The following is a 14111-nucleotide window of genomic DNA, read 5'->3' as shown; positions in this document are numbered from 1 at the left end:
GGAAAAGCACGTGCACGAGGCCCTGCAGCGTTCATTCTGTAGCACAGATTTCTGCATGATTTACTGCCATCTGTGTATTATATAGCCCTAAAATCATACTGACTTTATAACCTTATATTCAGACAGGATTAAATGTACATGCTATTGTCATAATAGTACATGTACATGCTATTGTCATTATAGTGCATGGTATTGTCATTATGTACATGCTATTGTCATTATAGTGCATGTACATGCTATTGTCATTATAGTGCATGTACATGCTATTGTCATTATAGTACATGATACTATCATTATAGTGCATGTACATGCTATTGTCATTATAGTACATGCTACTGTCATTATAGTACATGCTATTGTCATTATAGTGCATGTACATGCTATTGTCATTATAGTACATGTACATGCTATTGTCATTATAGTACATGTACATGCTATAGCCCTGTCATTATTCTATGTCACATATAGAATTAGTTTGTTGCCATTATAGATTTTGTGTCTTGTTCTGTTTCACCTTAATGTAATCTGAAGGAATTAATCAATTCACCAAAATTTAATTGTGTCTGACTTTTGTGTGTGCGTGTGTGTGTGTGTGTGTGTGTGTGTGTTTTAAGCTAACACAAACATACAGCTATCAGTTTAGCGTCATGTCTACGACATGCTTCATTATTATCAGGACAAATCTAATGGAATGGTATTGTGGAGTCCCACAGGGGCACAAAGACTGACATTTAACAAATGAGTTAACAGTGTACACTAATGTGAGTCCATATGTCTGTACACACACCGTCATTCTCGCTCAGACACAAACAGCAGATTGTCCATTAGATCTCTGCCTCCATCTCCATCTCCATCTCCATCTCCATCAATGCAGTAGTTCTGATTTCTGAACTTGAAATACATTTGTGTGGAGACTGGATCCCAAACTCAGGCTCGAGATCTCCATCATTTTTGACATTATTAAGAAAAAAGGGTGGGGAAGACACCTGACCCTTAGATTGTAGTGATATAATGAATTCAATACAAACTGACTCAAAATTGAATGATTCAGCACCTTCAGGTAAAATTGTTAAAGGCTTGTATCATTTCAAAATGGCCACCAGACTGAACGGGCGCATTAACCCCTCTTCCTAACCAGTATTTAGCTCATTAATCTCCCTCACATCTCATCTTTTATCAGTAGTTTAAAAGAGGTGTAGATTAAGCAGGAGTGTGTGCGGCTGCCGTCAGGAGATGGAGATTTTATTCCTTTGTTGTTGCTCTGTTCAGTGATGTTACACTAAATCACACACTGCGACTGCTCGCCTGTTCACTGCTCGTAATATAACTGTAACGCCTAAAAGCTACAGTGACGTCTGTCACAACATTTGCATATTTATTTACACTCAAGCCTAATTGAAATTTTATGTCTGAGCCATCAGAGCATACACACACACGCACGCACGCAGACACACACACACACACACACACACACACACACACACACACACTTGTCCTTTTCATTCTTAAACATCTCCTCCCCATCTCTGAGGACACACATACACCAGAGAATGTTATTCATTAACAGCATGTGTTAATTGATTGTTTATTCATCAGAGCCTCTGGGTAATACTTTGCATCCCCCTTCACACACACACACACATACACACACACACACACACACACACACACACACACACACACACACACACACACACACACACACACACTCCTTCAGGTCTCCATTAGGTCAGACTGGTGGCCATGATGTGTGGGACACAGGGGAAGTGTTAACGCCAGGGCTGATTTACTCACGCCATCTGACACCCTATACCCCCACTCCTCACACACACACACACACACACACACACAAAGACACAGGCAACCGGTGGTAATCTGCTTAACTTTGTCCTTCCAAAACAGCCTGTGTGAGGTGAATCATTACACACACACACACACACACACACACACACACACACACACACACACTACACCACAATCATTTCAGTGGTAATATCAATATTAATGTCAGTGTGTTAGAAGAATAAATCTGATTCTATTTTACATTTTCATATTATTATTATTATTATTATTATTATTATTATTATTATTATTATTATTATTATTATTATTATTATTATTATCTACCAGCTGCCCCTTCTATTGTTAGTAATCTTAATTGTGCAACACTTAATATTTATAGTATTACTCCTCCTCCTTTTTATCCTTTACCTAATTGGACTGTTTTCTCCTGTTATGACTCTTCCTCTGTCTTTCCCTCGTTCTGTTCACATTCTTACTCCTGCTTGTGTTACTTCTACTCCTGCTACTGTTCCTACTCCTGTTACTATTAATCTTTCTCCACTCCTTCTGTTACATCTGCTACTATCACACAGGGGGTTGTTACTCCTACAGCCTCTGAAATTACTTTTATTCTCCTTAAATACAGCTAAATATGTCTACTGCTTCAGTTATTCCACTAGTATTGCTCCAATAGCTGAAAGTTCGACTATTGCCACTGTTAATCTTTCTCCACTCCTGTTATTAATGCTAACACGCCTACTGTAACTGCTTATAGCTTTACTCCTCCTTTCCTTTCTACTTCTACTCCTAATACTATAACTCCCACTAATCCTACTGCTACTTCTAGTAATACTGTTGCTATAAGTATTATTACTTTTATTATTCCCAGTCTTACTCCTACTACTATTATTACTTCTCCTGTGATTATTAGGACTACTACTACAAGCACTATAACAACCAATGATGATAATAATAATAATAATAATAACAATAATAATAATAATAATAATAATAATAATAATTTTACTACTAATAATATTATTTCTATTCAGGCTATTAATTTGGGTACTAGCTTATACCCTGCAAGATTACTATTAATTAACAGCTATAACAAGTGCGATTACTGTAATCTTACTCCAGTCCTACTCTTACTTGGGAAGTCGTGACCTAATGGTTAGAGAGTTTGACTCCTAACCGTAAGGTTGTAGGTTCGAGTCTCGGGTCTTCGAGTCTCGCAATACCACGACTGATGTGCCCTTGAGCAAGGCACCGAACCCCCCCAACTGCTCCCCGGGCACCGCAGCATAAATGACTGCCCACTGCTCCGGGTGTGTGTTCACGGTGTGTGTGTGTGTTCACTGCTGTGTGTGTTCACTTTGGATGGGTTAAACACAGAGAATGAATTCTGAGTATGGGTCACCGTACTTAGCCGTATGTCACGTCACTCACTCACTTCTACTCCATCTATTACTATTATAATTGCTTCAACTATTGCAACACTGAATATATCTCCTGTTAATGTTATTGTCACTGCTATAATACAGTATCCTACAGTACTATTCCAGCTCTTAGAAATATTTCTAGAAGTGTAAATGATGACATTATAATGTTCTTAGTCAACTTGTTAGAAGTACTGTTTGTAGTTAATAAGCACATCATCGTGATCGTTCACTTACGTCAGAATTCACGCGTGAAGCCACGGATGCGTGTCCAGGTACATCTGGTACGGCACACAGGATAATCTTTCTTGTTTTTCCCTCGGCCGGTTCACATAGAGGTCATTCAGGGGGCGGAATCCTGCTCGGCTTATTCACACCTGTCAGGCGGAGAAAGATGAGGAGGAACATCAGTTTAGGAGCTCCTGTGTGTGAACCAGACACTCAGTGACAAATCCACCATGACCACACACACAAACACACATACACACACACACACCAGAAAAAAAGGTGAACAGTGAACAGACCCAGATCAGATCAGTTCAGACGTCCTTTCACTCGTCACTCACCTCCGGCGCTCCGCTGTTGACTTTCCCAGGCTTTGAATGACAATCACGCTGGACCTCTTTTACCTTCACGCTACACGGTGTTAAGCCTCATCCTGTTGTTCCAGGGTTTTGAGGAACGAGGAACGAGGAATCCGAGATGAAGTTTTTTCAGACAAGACAAGCTGAGAGGGTTTAGGAGGAATAATTTAGTTACAGTGTGGAATTTAAACAGCATTGGCATGATTACATGTGAAACACAATATCCAGTTCAGTGAGAATTTAATTAAGCCGGTGTTTTAACCTGTATGTTTATGTTACTGAAGATACAAGAACGGACGTAGAAAAAAATAATTTACTGTATGTCAGTAGACCATGACATGGGATAGAACAAAAAATGAACAAAAAACAGGAATTATTTCTAGATAATTCGTCCTCCTGCTTTCTGTTTCTCAAAGTTTTAATTTCAACTTAAACATGTAAAAAAAACTCAGTGTTATTACACAGTAATGTTTAATTCTACAGCAACTTCTACTGCTGCTCCTACAGTACTAATAACCCTCTGACTCCTATTATTCTGCCTGCTAATGATACAATTAATTTCAGTAACTAATAATATTTCTATAATTAACATTATATCGTTCATCTTGTCATCATCACACCATTATTACTTTTATATTACTATTAATCCTACAGTCACCATGACCACTACTATCACTAATCTCGATATTACTCCAACTCATTACTATTACCATGGTTACCACTATTACACCAACTGTCACTACAACTACTAGTGTTTTGAGTCACAATATCAATTCTGCTCGAAATTACTACAACTATTACTTCTCTTATTAGTTGTTATTCTTACATTGAATAATATTTCTACTACTACAGTTACTACATCATACGAGTTCTACTCCTTTATTTAATTTTTATTTGTCACATGTACATTACAACACAGTGAAATTAAACGCCTACTGATACTTCTATCCCTATTACTATTACTAATACTCCTAGTTATATTCCTACTCCTACATCTATCACTAGAACTATTATTATTTCTCATAATATTACACTTATTTATATTGTGCTCCTGCTATTACTCACTATCAGTACTCACTATTAATATCACCATTACTTTTAATACTACTCCTACCCATATTACTGCTACACCAATGATATTACTCCTAACATTACTTCTCTTTTTGTAGGTAAAACTACTGCTATTCATACTCCTAATATTACTCCCATTATTACAATTAAGTCTCCTGATATTACTCTTAAATATATTATAAATTACTCCTAATATTACGCCTACTCTTTCTATTAATGCTCCTCCTGATAGTACTCTGTTAAATGTACTCTTACTACCCTCCTATTATTACTCCTATAGCTATAACTACTGTTATTATTACAACTCCTACAGTAATATTACTTCTATTCTTACTATTACTTACTACAAATGACATTACTCCTAATATTGCATCAACTCTTACAGTTAAGACTCCTGATATTAGCAGGACTATGACTACCCCTAATCTATTAAGATCAATATCATTAAACTTAAATATATAATTTCAGACATGAGATGCATAGAAGTGATTATGAGTGAGACAGACCTCCACTACATCTTAGCATTTGCTTCATAGCTCCATAACAGAACACGTTCTCACTGATTTGACATTTAACCGTTTCTTAAAATCGTTCACAGACTCTTGAACTATTTCATTATTTGACTCATTTTGACTTGCCAGCACTTCCATGCAGTAAATAAATATTTAATACCTCATTTATTAAATGTCTTAGAGGTGGATTTGTGTTCTAACCGAGAATCTACAAACAAAACTAAATTGATTTTCATTCATTTCAGGAATGTCAGTTCAATTATATATACGGTATATACATCTAAAAAAGAAATGATTAAGAAAATATAAATTGCTATTTATAATAATAATAATAATTAAAAAAAAAAAAAAAATATATATATATATATATATATATATATATATATATATATATATATATATATATATATATATATATAGAGTGATGTATCACCTGCCATCATAACACAGAACTATCTGCTGTGCAATCCTGTAATTTAATCTCTTCTCTTTTTTACTGTTGACTGTGAGAAATTAGTTAGTAAAAAGGGTTTCAAATATTCAATGACGCAATCGTATATGCAAACAAACACACACACACAAAGACACACACACACACACACACACACACACACACACTCACACAGTAACTGTTTAATCTATTTAATTGAACCTGACTTTGAATAAGTAAACAAATGAGGAAATTCACCGGAGGGCACCTGATCCCCGCCGTGCTAATGGATTGGAGATTTCGTTCCCGCCGGGGCGTTTGAGTAAACACGGGCCACTTATCTCAGAATCGGCATGTCGCAGCGTCGTCTGTCTGCATCGAGTTTCTGCACTAAAGAGGGGCTGAACTCTTGATATGGCTTTGGTGAGTCGCCAGAGCTGCGGCGAATCGCAGACTCAGCCAGATCTTTGTAATTGCTCCAGTTCCATTATCTGTGACCTGATATAAGATCGATGTGATTAATCTCGGAAAATAAGAAATAAACATCCAGGACTGACCCGCGTGCCAAAATGGGAATCGGAGAAACCTGGCAGGATCGAGTGGCCGCTGTAACGAACAATGACACGGCTATTAAGAGAACGGAAAGCCGCATCCTTTTAGCGAATGAGGGAACAAACCCCTGGCTGAGGTCTTTTTAAACATCAACATCATCCACATCAACACCGCCATGCTCTGGGAATGCACCAGTTAGCGCTTAACTTCAAACGCTAGCTAACATAACGTTTGCTAAACGTGTAGACGGTTCAGCTGAAACGACATTAACTGAAAAGCTTTCTCAGCTTTCTGACTTTTGCTACCTACAAACCTAGCCTAATTGTGTGGCGCATAAACGGTGACTGATAAGAATCTGGATAAATATCCAACCATTTATCTCCCTCAGCTAATAAATTAAATAATTAACTATGTTGTTGGTCTTGTGAAGCAATAGCCAGCTAGCTAAATGTTTGGAGAGATAAAGATGTAAATCTGTTTGCAGTATTAGTTGTCTCACTAGCAATCGAACGTAAGCTAATAACCTAATGATTGAAAAGATAGAAATGTAGCCTAGTTGTGGCTTAGCTATCTCTGGTTTGTTATTTACCTTTGGCTAATTAGCTAAATTATTGGATGGGTTGCAGGAAGTGTTAGAAGAATTATCTTTTTATCTGACTAACTTCAGCTAACTAGACAAATGCTTCAGAAGATTAATTGAGTCAAGAAATTCAACAGTTTGTTGCCTTATTTGTGTTTTTAGCAATCTTACTTTAGGTAATTAGCTAAATGGTTGGTAGAAATAAAGCTGTTTTAACAATTAGCTCTCTTATCTTCACCTGACCGGCTCTATGTTCGGTGTTTGAACATTAGCTTTCACCTTATAGCTGTTTTAAGTGTTAGCAAGATAGCTAAAATGTTTGAATAGATTTATGGCTGTTTTGAATAGAATTTATTCAAATAAATGTAATAAAATTTACTCATAATTTACTCTAAGTATAACTAGCTCTCTGTTAACTATTTCATTGTATTTGAAAATGATCTACGTTTAAAATCCAAGCATCCTTCATACTGTAGGTTCTTCATTACCTGCACACATGACGTGAGAATAAGGTTGAGATCTAAGTCTGGATTTCATTGACAAATTTATTAAAGATCTGTATCACGTAATCATTATCAGAGAGAATAAATAAGACATAAAACATCTTTCACATAAACACGTAGAGGAGCCTGGGAGCTGCAAGCTGAGGCTGAGGAAAACGAACGAGATACATTCAAAAACACACAAAATGCATCGAAGTATCTTACAGAATAACCAGAGTCAACAACTACAGCTTGTCTACTCCTGTTCAGGAAATACACGAAATGTGATCGTGACTTCAGAGGAGACTGTATATAAAAATAAAGGATCCACAATGCTGAGTTACTGGATAGAGACATTTGGCAACAACCCGGACACAAAAAAACTGGTGGTGTTTACACTTAGACACTGAGAAGAGAAATGAAGAATGGAAATAAAGTCTTATGAAAGTCCAGTCTGATATCTATAGCACATTCATGGAGCAACGTCTTCATACGAATGTGTCTTTTCACTTTATCGCACTGATGAAGCGCAGACGATGCCACAAGATGGAGCTCAGATGGAGCTCATCTCAGGCATCTCAGTAAATCGTTTCTGTTTTTTTTTTCTGTCAGGCTCAGAATGTTTGATCTTCATGTCAGCAAAACAGAAGCAAAAACTCTGCTCCAAATAATCTAACAGAGAGGGCAAACATTTCTGGATCATTTGTTTTGAGTCTCTGCTCCATCCACGAGTCCAAAACATTTTCAGTCCATGCAGAAGATGACAATAAAGTTGATGAGTTTGACTTCCTTCCTTTCCACCTATGAAGCTTTCCAAAGTCCCTCATCAGAACTGGCTGTGATCGACCTCGTCCAACCAGGAGGCGGGGCTAGCCGGGAATTCTGGGTAGCCGCCGCTGCTTCCGGTGGAGAGGTCCGAGCTGGGGCCGTTTGGACCGGCCGACACCATGCCGTGCCCACCCTGGCCCGCCATGGGCAGGCCAGAGTCGGGGTACACCAGGCTGGAGATGAGGGGCTGCTGCCTGGGCAGAGGCGGAAGGGAAGCAGGTGACTGTGCGAGGCTGTAAGGACTGCTGGGGCGGATGTCGTGGTATTGATCCTGAGGTGGCAGGACAGGTCCGTGATCCAGTGTGAAGGGAGCGTGAGCTCCACCCTGACGCCCCAGAGCCGGGGAACTCTCGCTCAGACTGCTGTAGATGCTGTTCGAGTGACTCAGCTCAGACATGGGAGGCTCGTCTGCAGACAAAACAGAAACAGTTCATGAAAAGGAGAGATTTTTAATTTTGTGTGTGTGTGTGTGTGTGTGTTCTTTAATTATCATTTAGTTTAAGAGTTTAAGAGTACTGATCAAATGTGTACAGTTAAAAGATAATATTTAAAAAGAAAACAAAGCGTTTTCATCAGTTCACTGACACCGGAATGGATATCAACTTAAAGCCGTTTCAATCAGAATAAAAAACGAATGATTCTATCTCTGTGAGTCTGATCTAAAACGAGTCAGGACATTGAGACGTGTGTTTGGCCCTCTGTTGATAATCTTACACTGAATTTTAGTGTTGAAGATAAATCTGAGCTGCCTTTTAGATGAACAAACACTCAGAGCGTCTCAGAGAGCAGAAATGGGTTTGATATCAACATTTACTCTGAACATACAAACATCTGTGTTGGAGAAAAATCCAGACCTTTTTTGTACCTTTTCTAAATCACTTCTAGTATTGTAGAGAAAAACAGAAATAGTGCTGAAATTCTATAAATTCTTAAATTCCTGAGTGTTTACTTTCATACGAGCTTCATATTAACACCACTGTGGAGTGAGACGTGAGAAGAACATGAGCAGAACATGAGCATCATCTCCTCATAATAAAAGAGTGATTTTCCATAATGGGATTTGAAGAACTCGTATTTCCTCGTACCTGTGAAGGAGACCTCAGCGTCACTGTCCATGCCTTCCTCCTGGATGCTGTCCTTATCTGATTTGGAGTTTCCTCTGGACCGCTTCATGTTACGAAAGTATTGGCCCCATCTCTGTCTTCCTGCATCCTTCTTTAGCCTCTTTTCTTTTGCTCTTCTGTTTTGAAACCAAACCTGTAACCAGAAGCGCAGGTGTGTTTGAGGGACTTCACAAATTTTGAAGGTACTTCAGGTTCCTCTACTGAAAATAAAAAAGAACCAGTTCATAGCGCATACATTAAAGCACCTAGCTGTCCTACACTAGCAATTTTGGGCCCTATGAAATAAAATGAGACCGGGCCCCCTACCACACACATTTCACCCCAAACATACAAGCCTCTGGGGGCCCCAAAAGTGCGTGGGCCCTTAGAGCCATCCTAACTTTCCCCCCTTAGTGGCGCCCCTGGTCCTACATCTCTTTTTGTAAGTCATACAATTTCAGCTTTTAAGACAGTAATATCAGATGGAGATGAGTTCCTCTGGTCGTCTGCCTTTAAACCTGGTGCCTTTAAGGTATAGTGATGAGAATCTCGTGGGGATGTGGAAACTCCTGTGGCCCTGGAGAGATTTATCGAGGACGTAATTAGCTTCCAGACAGCTACAAGTTGTCCTTAACCTCTGGAGCAGTCAGGGTTAGATTCCTTCTCTTCCTTTTCCACACACACAATGAGTGTTTATACTTTTCCCATGAGCACAAAGAGACAAAACACGCATCGAAAACCGTAACATGAAGCCTGTGTGACATCACTGTCATTTAATAATCTTTAACTCCAGGCGTTTCAGATGACTCTTCATGTTGGTTTTTTTTTTTTTTTTGCTGTATCCTCATAACATGATTCTCACCTCAACCTTAATGTCCCTTTAGTGTGAATAATGGACACTAGAAGTAATTCCACTTTAGGCCTAAGTGTCCTTGTGAAACATAAAATAATATATATAGCCACGGGAGGCCTTTTCCTTGGACAATATGCAAGACTCCCTTTTAGCATTGTTTAACGAGCTCCTCTGTTCCGCGCTCTCCGAGCTTCACTCCACTCCATTTCCTCGTAAATTAAAGCGCTCCGACTGTAACACCCCTTTAAATTCACGTTTCCTTTTTTTATAGCAGTCTTTTTGTGCGTCTTTTTTCATCTGGTATTTAAAACAAAATCCAGAATAATATAATATGGATAACTTAATTCAAAACTTCATAAACCGAAGCTAACTTAACACTAACACATTAATTACTCAGAAGACATTAATAAAATAACAACACTTTCAGTAATGTTTCATCAAATGGTAAATAAATACAACTGAATCAAGCGTCTGTTCAAACCGGTCAAAAGATTAAAAATAAAGTTAATTGGTAATTTTCTTCAATTATCTACCACAAAATTGATTAATTTAGGAATCATAGTTTTGATTAAGGCATGTTTTTGTTATTTGGGTTATTAGATTATTATTGAAGAGAAAAAAAAATAAAAGTACTATATTGTTTGCATGGTGTGTGATTTATTCATTCATCTTCTACCACTTATCCGAACTACCTCAGGTCACGGGGAGCCTGTGCCTATCTCAGGCGTCATCGGGCATCAAGGCAGGATACACCCTGGACGGAGTGCCAACCCATCACAGGGCACACACACACTCTCATTCACTCACGCAATCACACACTACGGACAATTTTCCAGAGATGCCAATCAACCTACCATGCATGTCTTTGGACCGGGGGAGGAAACCGGAGTACCCGGAGGAAACCCCCGAGGCACGGGGAGAACATGCAAACTCCACACACACAAGGTGGAGGCGGGAATCAAACCCCCAACCCTGGAGGTGTGAGGCGAATGTGCTAACCACTAAGCCACCGTGCCCCCTGTGTGATTTATTTTGTATATAATTGTTGTTCAATGATTAAACATTTATAGTACTGTACCTGTAATAATACATGTCTTAAACCTAGGATGTTATAAGCTGTTATTATTATTACATTATATTATTAGCTATTGTTGTGCATTTAGAGTCAATAAGTAATTAAATACTACACAGTGTTTGTCTCCTGGTCTCAGGATCGAAGTGGTTCGGTTTTGGGAGAAACACTTCCTGTTTCTGACATAACGCTAGCTAGCTAACATCCTGCCGTAGAATTCTCAAGGTGTCTTTATTAGCCCTTCAGAAAAAGAATAATAATTTGTTGTCTGTTTCATAGACAGATGAATTACACACGTGAATCCTGTGCTCAAGCAGTTTTCCACAAAATGCACAAAAAGCTACACAAGTTGACCACAACCATCACAAACAAAATCCTGGAGTGACCGAATGACGGCACTTTTATAAAATGGTGGACTGACCTGCACCACTCTCATGTCCAGGCCGGTCTCTGAAGACAGCTGCTCACGGACGTGACGCGCAGGTTTGGGCGAATTGTTGTAGGCGTTCTTCAGCGTCTCCAGCTGCTTGGCTGTGATGGTCGTGCGCGGCCTTTTTGCTGTCGAGTCGGCCTCTGTGTTTACAAAAACAACAACAACAACAACAAGCTGTTTACATCAATTGGTTAATTATGCAGTTATTTTCTTATCCAGTTTGCAATCAATCATTTATTATTGTACTTTGTTTTTGAAGTGTGATCTAAGGTTGTAAATACTAAACAAAAATATAAGACTGGTATCGCAGGATATTAGACAAAGGATTACGCAAATCTGTTGTAGCTAAGTAGTCCATTCAGGAGCTTGGAACTTTCCAGAATTCCTTCAGTGCTTGTAATTTTCCAAACTTTGGGCTGAGACGAGCCATGTGACATCATCACAACACACACCAAGACAAAGCCTCATCGTGTGAGTGGAACATGAGTACAGCTTTCAGAGAACGTCATTACATTTGTGCTTCACCAGGAGGAGTATAAAGAGCAATCCTGTGCTTGTGATATCAACAGTGCAGATATATATATTTTACCCCAACAAAAGCATTTGTCTGCAATGATCACAAAAAAATGACTGGAGGGACTGAATGGAGTATTATACATTTTATAGCATGTGACAATTATTATTATTATTATTATTATTATTATTATTATTATTATTATTATTATTATTATTATTATTATTATTTTAATCATGAATCAGATTGTTGTTTTTTTTGTGTGACTGAAAAGCCCATATGGTTTTCTTTGGGTTGCCAGGTTGGAATTATCCCCCCTCATGTTTTAAACCTTGCCTGCTTCATGATTAACAAACCTACACTATAAATGTAATAACAACAAAAGCAGACCAAATGACATCCACCAGCACAAGGTCATTTTATTTTCAGAACAATAAGAAGGAATAAAAACAGCCGACTGGGAGGGAAACTTTGGCGCGTTGGCGCTTATCGATCCTCAGTGCAATTAGCTCAGGTGGGTCAAATGTTTATAGATGACCTCATGGACCTGGAAGATGAAGTTCACTGTTAAAAGCGGCCGATCCATACGAGGTCACCAGATTTAAAGAAGTAGCTGAGACAATTAAGCGACTTCGTGGTGGAACTGTTCCAGACGTTGAAGAAAATACACTTTGGGTGATGACATCATCAGGGACTTTTAAAACCAGGAAACAAGGGCTTGGCTGATCGACTGAAATTAAGGGTCAACCAGGAAGACCGGGGAAAAAAAACATCTTGAAGGCTCACCTCTCTGCTTGGCCGTCTCATAGTCCACCTTACACACCAGTCGACTGTCCTCCATCAGGTAGTACTCATCCCCTGTGGCTAGTTGCCTCTTGCACACGATGCAGGCAAAGCAGTGAAGGTGATAGACGAAGTCCTGCGCTCTCCGCACCACCTGACTCGGCGGGATGCCCTGCTGACACGCCGCACACTTTGTCCCGAACCTCCTGCAGAGACAAACAGGGCCGTGGTTATGTTAATGAGCTGTTTATACAACTAATATTTAAAAGTAGACACGTCACTTACACTCATGCTTTCTGTTTATTTACAACATATCTGCCAGGAGTATTATCCCCAATATTATAACCAGTCTGATTAGATTTACAAATTCTAAATCTATCTATCTATCTATCTATCTATCTATCTATCTATCTATCTATCTATCTATCTATCTATCTTCGTTTGTTTGTTTGTTTATTGCATGTCACCATTGAGTTACACTTTTCCTATACATATACTGAACAGATGGATTGATGATGATGATGATGATGACGATGATGATTGACTATTATGTAATAAGGATTATTTTAGGTGTTGCTGAGATGATTAAGAATTTTTATCTTCCAAAAAAAAGGGTTGCACACAGAAACACACTTCTGTAGTCGTTTTTGTGGCAGGAGACCAACATCATGACTTATTTATAAACCAGATAAAGAATTAAAAAAAATTTCTGTCACACTTTAGTTGATTTTATAATGATATCATGGTTTAATTGGTAACGTGGAGCTCAGTGACTCAGAGAGACTCACTTAAAGAAATCTTCTTTGCAGTAGACTCCGTCTCCGCGGGTGAAACACTTCTCTGCCAGCTGTGACTGACAATCGCTGCATTTCAGACATTTGCTGTGCCAGTGACGGTCCAACACCTTCAGGATGAAGCGGTCCACGATGTGCTGACTGCAACCTGCACACACCGGGATATCTGAAAAACAACAACAACAACAACATCCTGAAAACCTCACATTCATAAACAGAAATAAAGCCCGGAGCACTATCTATCTATCTATCTATCTATCTATCTATCTATCTATCTATCTATCTATCTATCTATCTAT

At 38.7% G+C, this 14111-nt stretch overlaps 1 protein-coding gene across 2 annotated transcripts in view; it reads right to left on the bottom strand.

The window, feature by feature from the left end:
- Window positions 1–8258: 8258 nt before the first annotated feature.
- Window positions 8259–14111, bottom strand: part of lhx3 (LIM homeobox 3) — a 14024-nt gene continuing 8171 nt past the window's right edge. For both annotated transcript variants that reach the window (XM_060863182.1, XM_060863183.1), the window contains exons 2-6: window positions 13807–13978; window positions 13022–13224; window positions 11710–11861; window positions 9346–9517; window positions 8259–8668 (exon numbers count right to left, since the gene is read on the bottom strand). In XM_060863182.1, the coding sequence (XP_060719165.1) occupies window positions 8259–8668; window positions 9346–9517; window positions 11710–11861; window positions 13022–13224; window positions 13807–13978 (1109 nt within the window). The remainder of the gene's footprint in view (window positions 8669–9345; window positions 9518–11709; window positions 11862–13021; window positions 13225–13806; window positions 13979–14111) is intronic.

This window comes from Tachysurus vachellii, chromosome 26 (genome assembly GCF_030014155.1).
Source record: "Tachysurus vachellii isolate PV-2020 chromosome 26, HZAU_Pvac_v1, whole genome shotgun sequence".
Lineage (NCBI taxonomy): Eukaryota > Metazoa > Chordata > Actinopteri > Siluriformes > Bagridae > Tachysurus > Tachysurus vachellii.
This window is presented reverse-complemented; position numbering and strand designations above follow the sequence as displayed.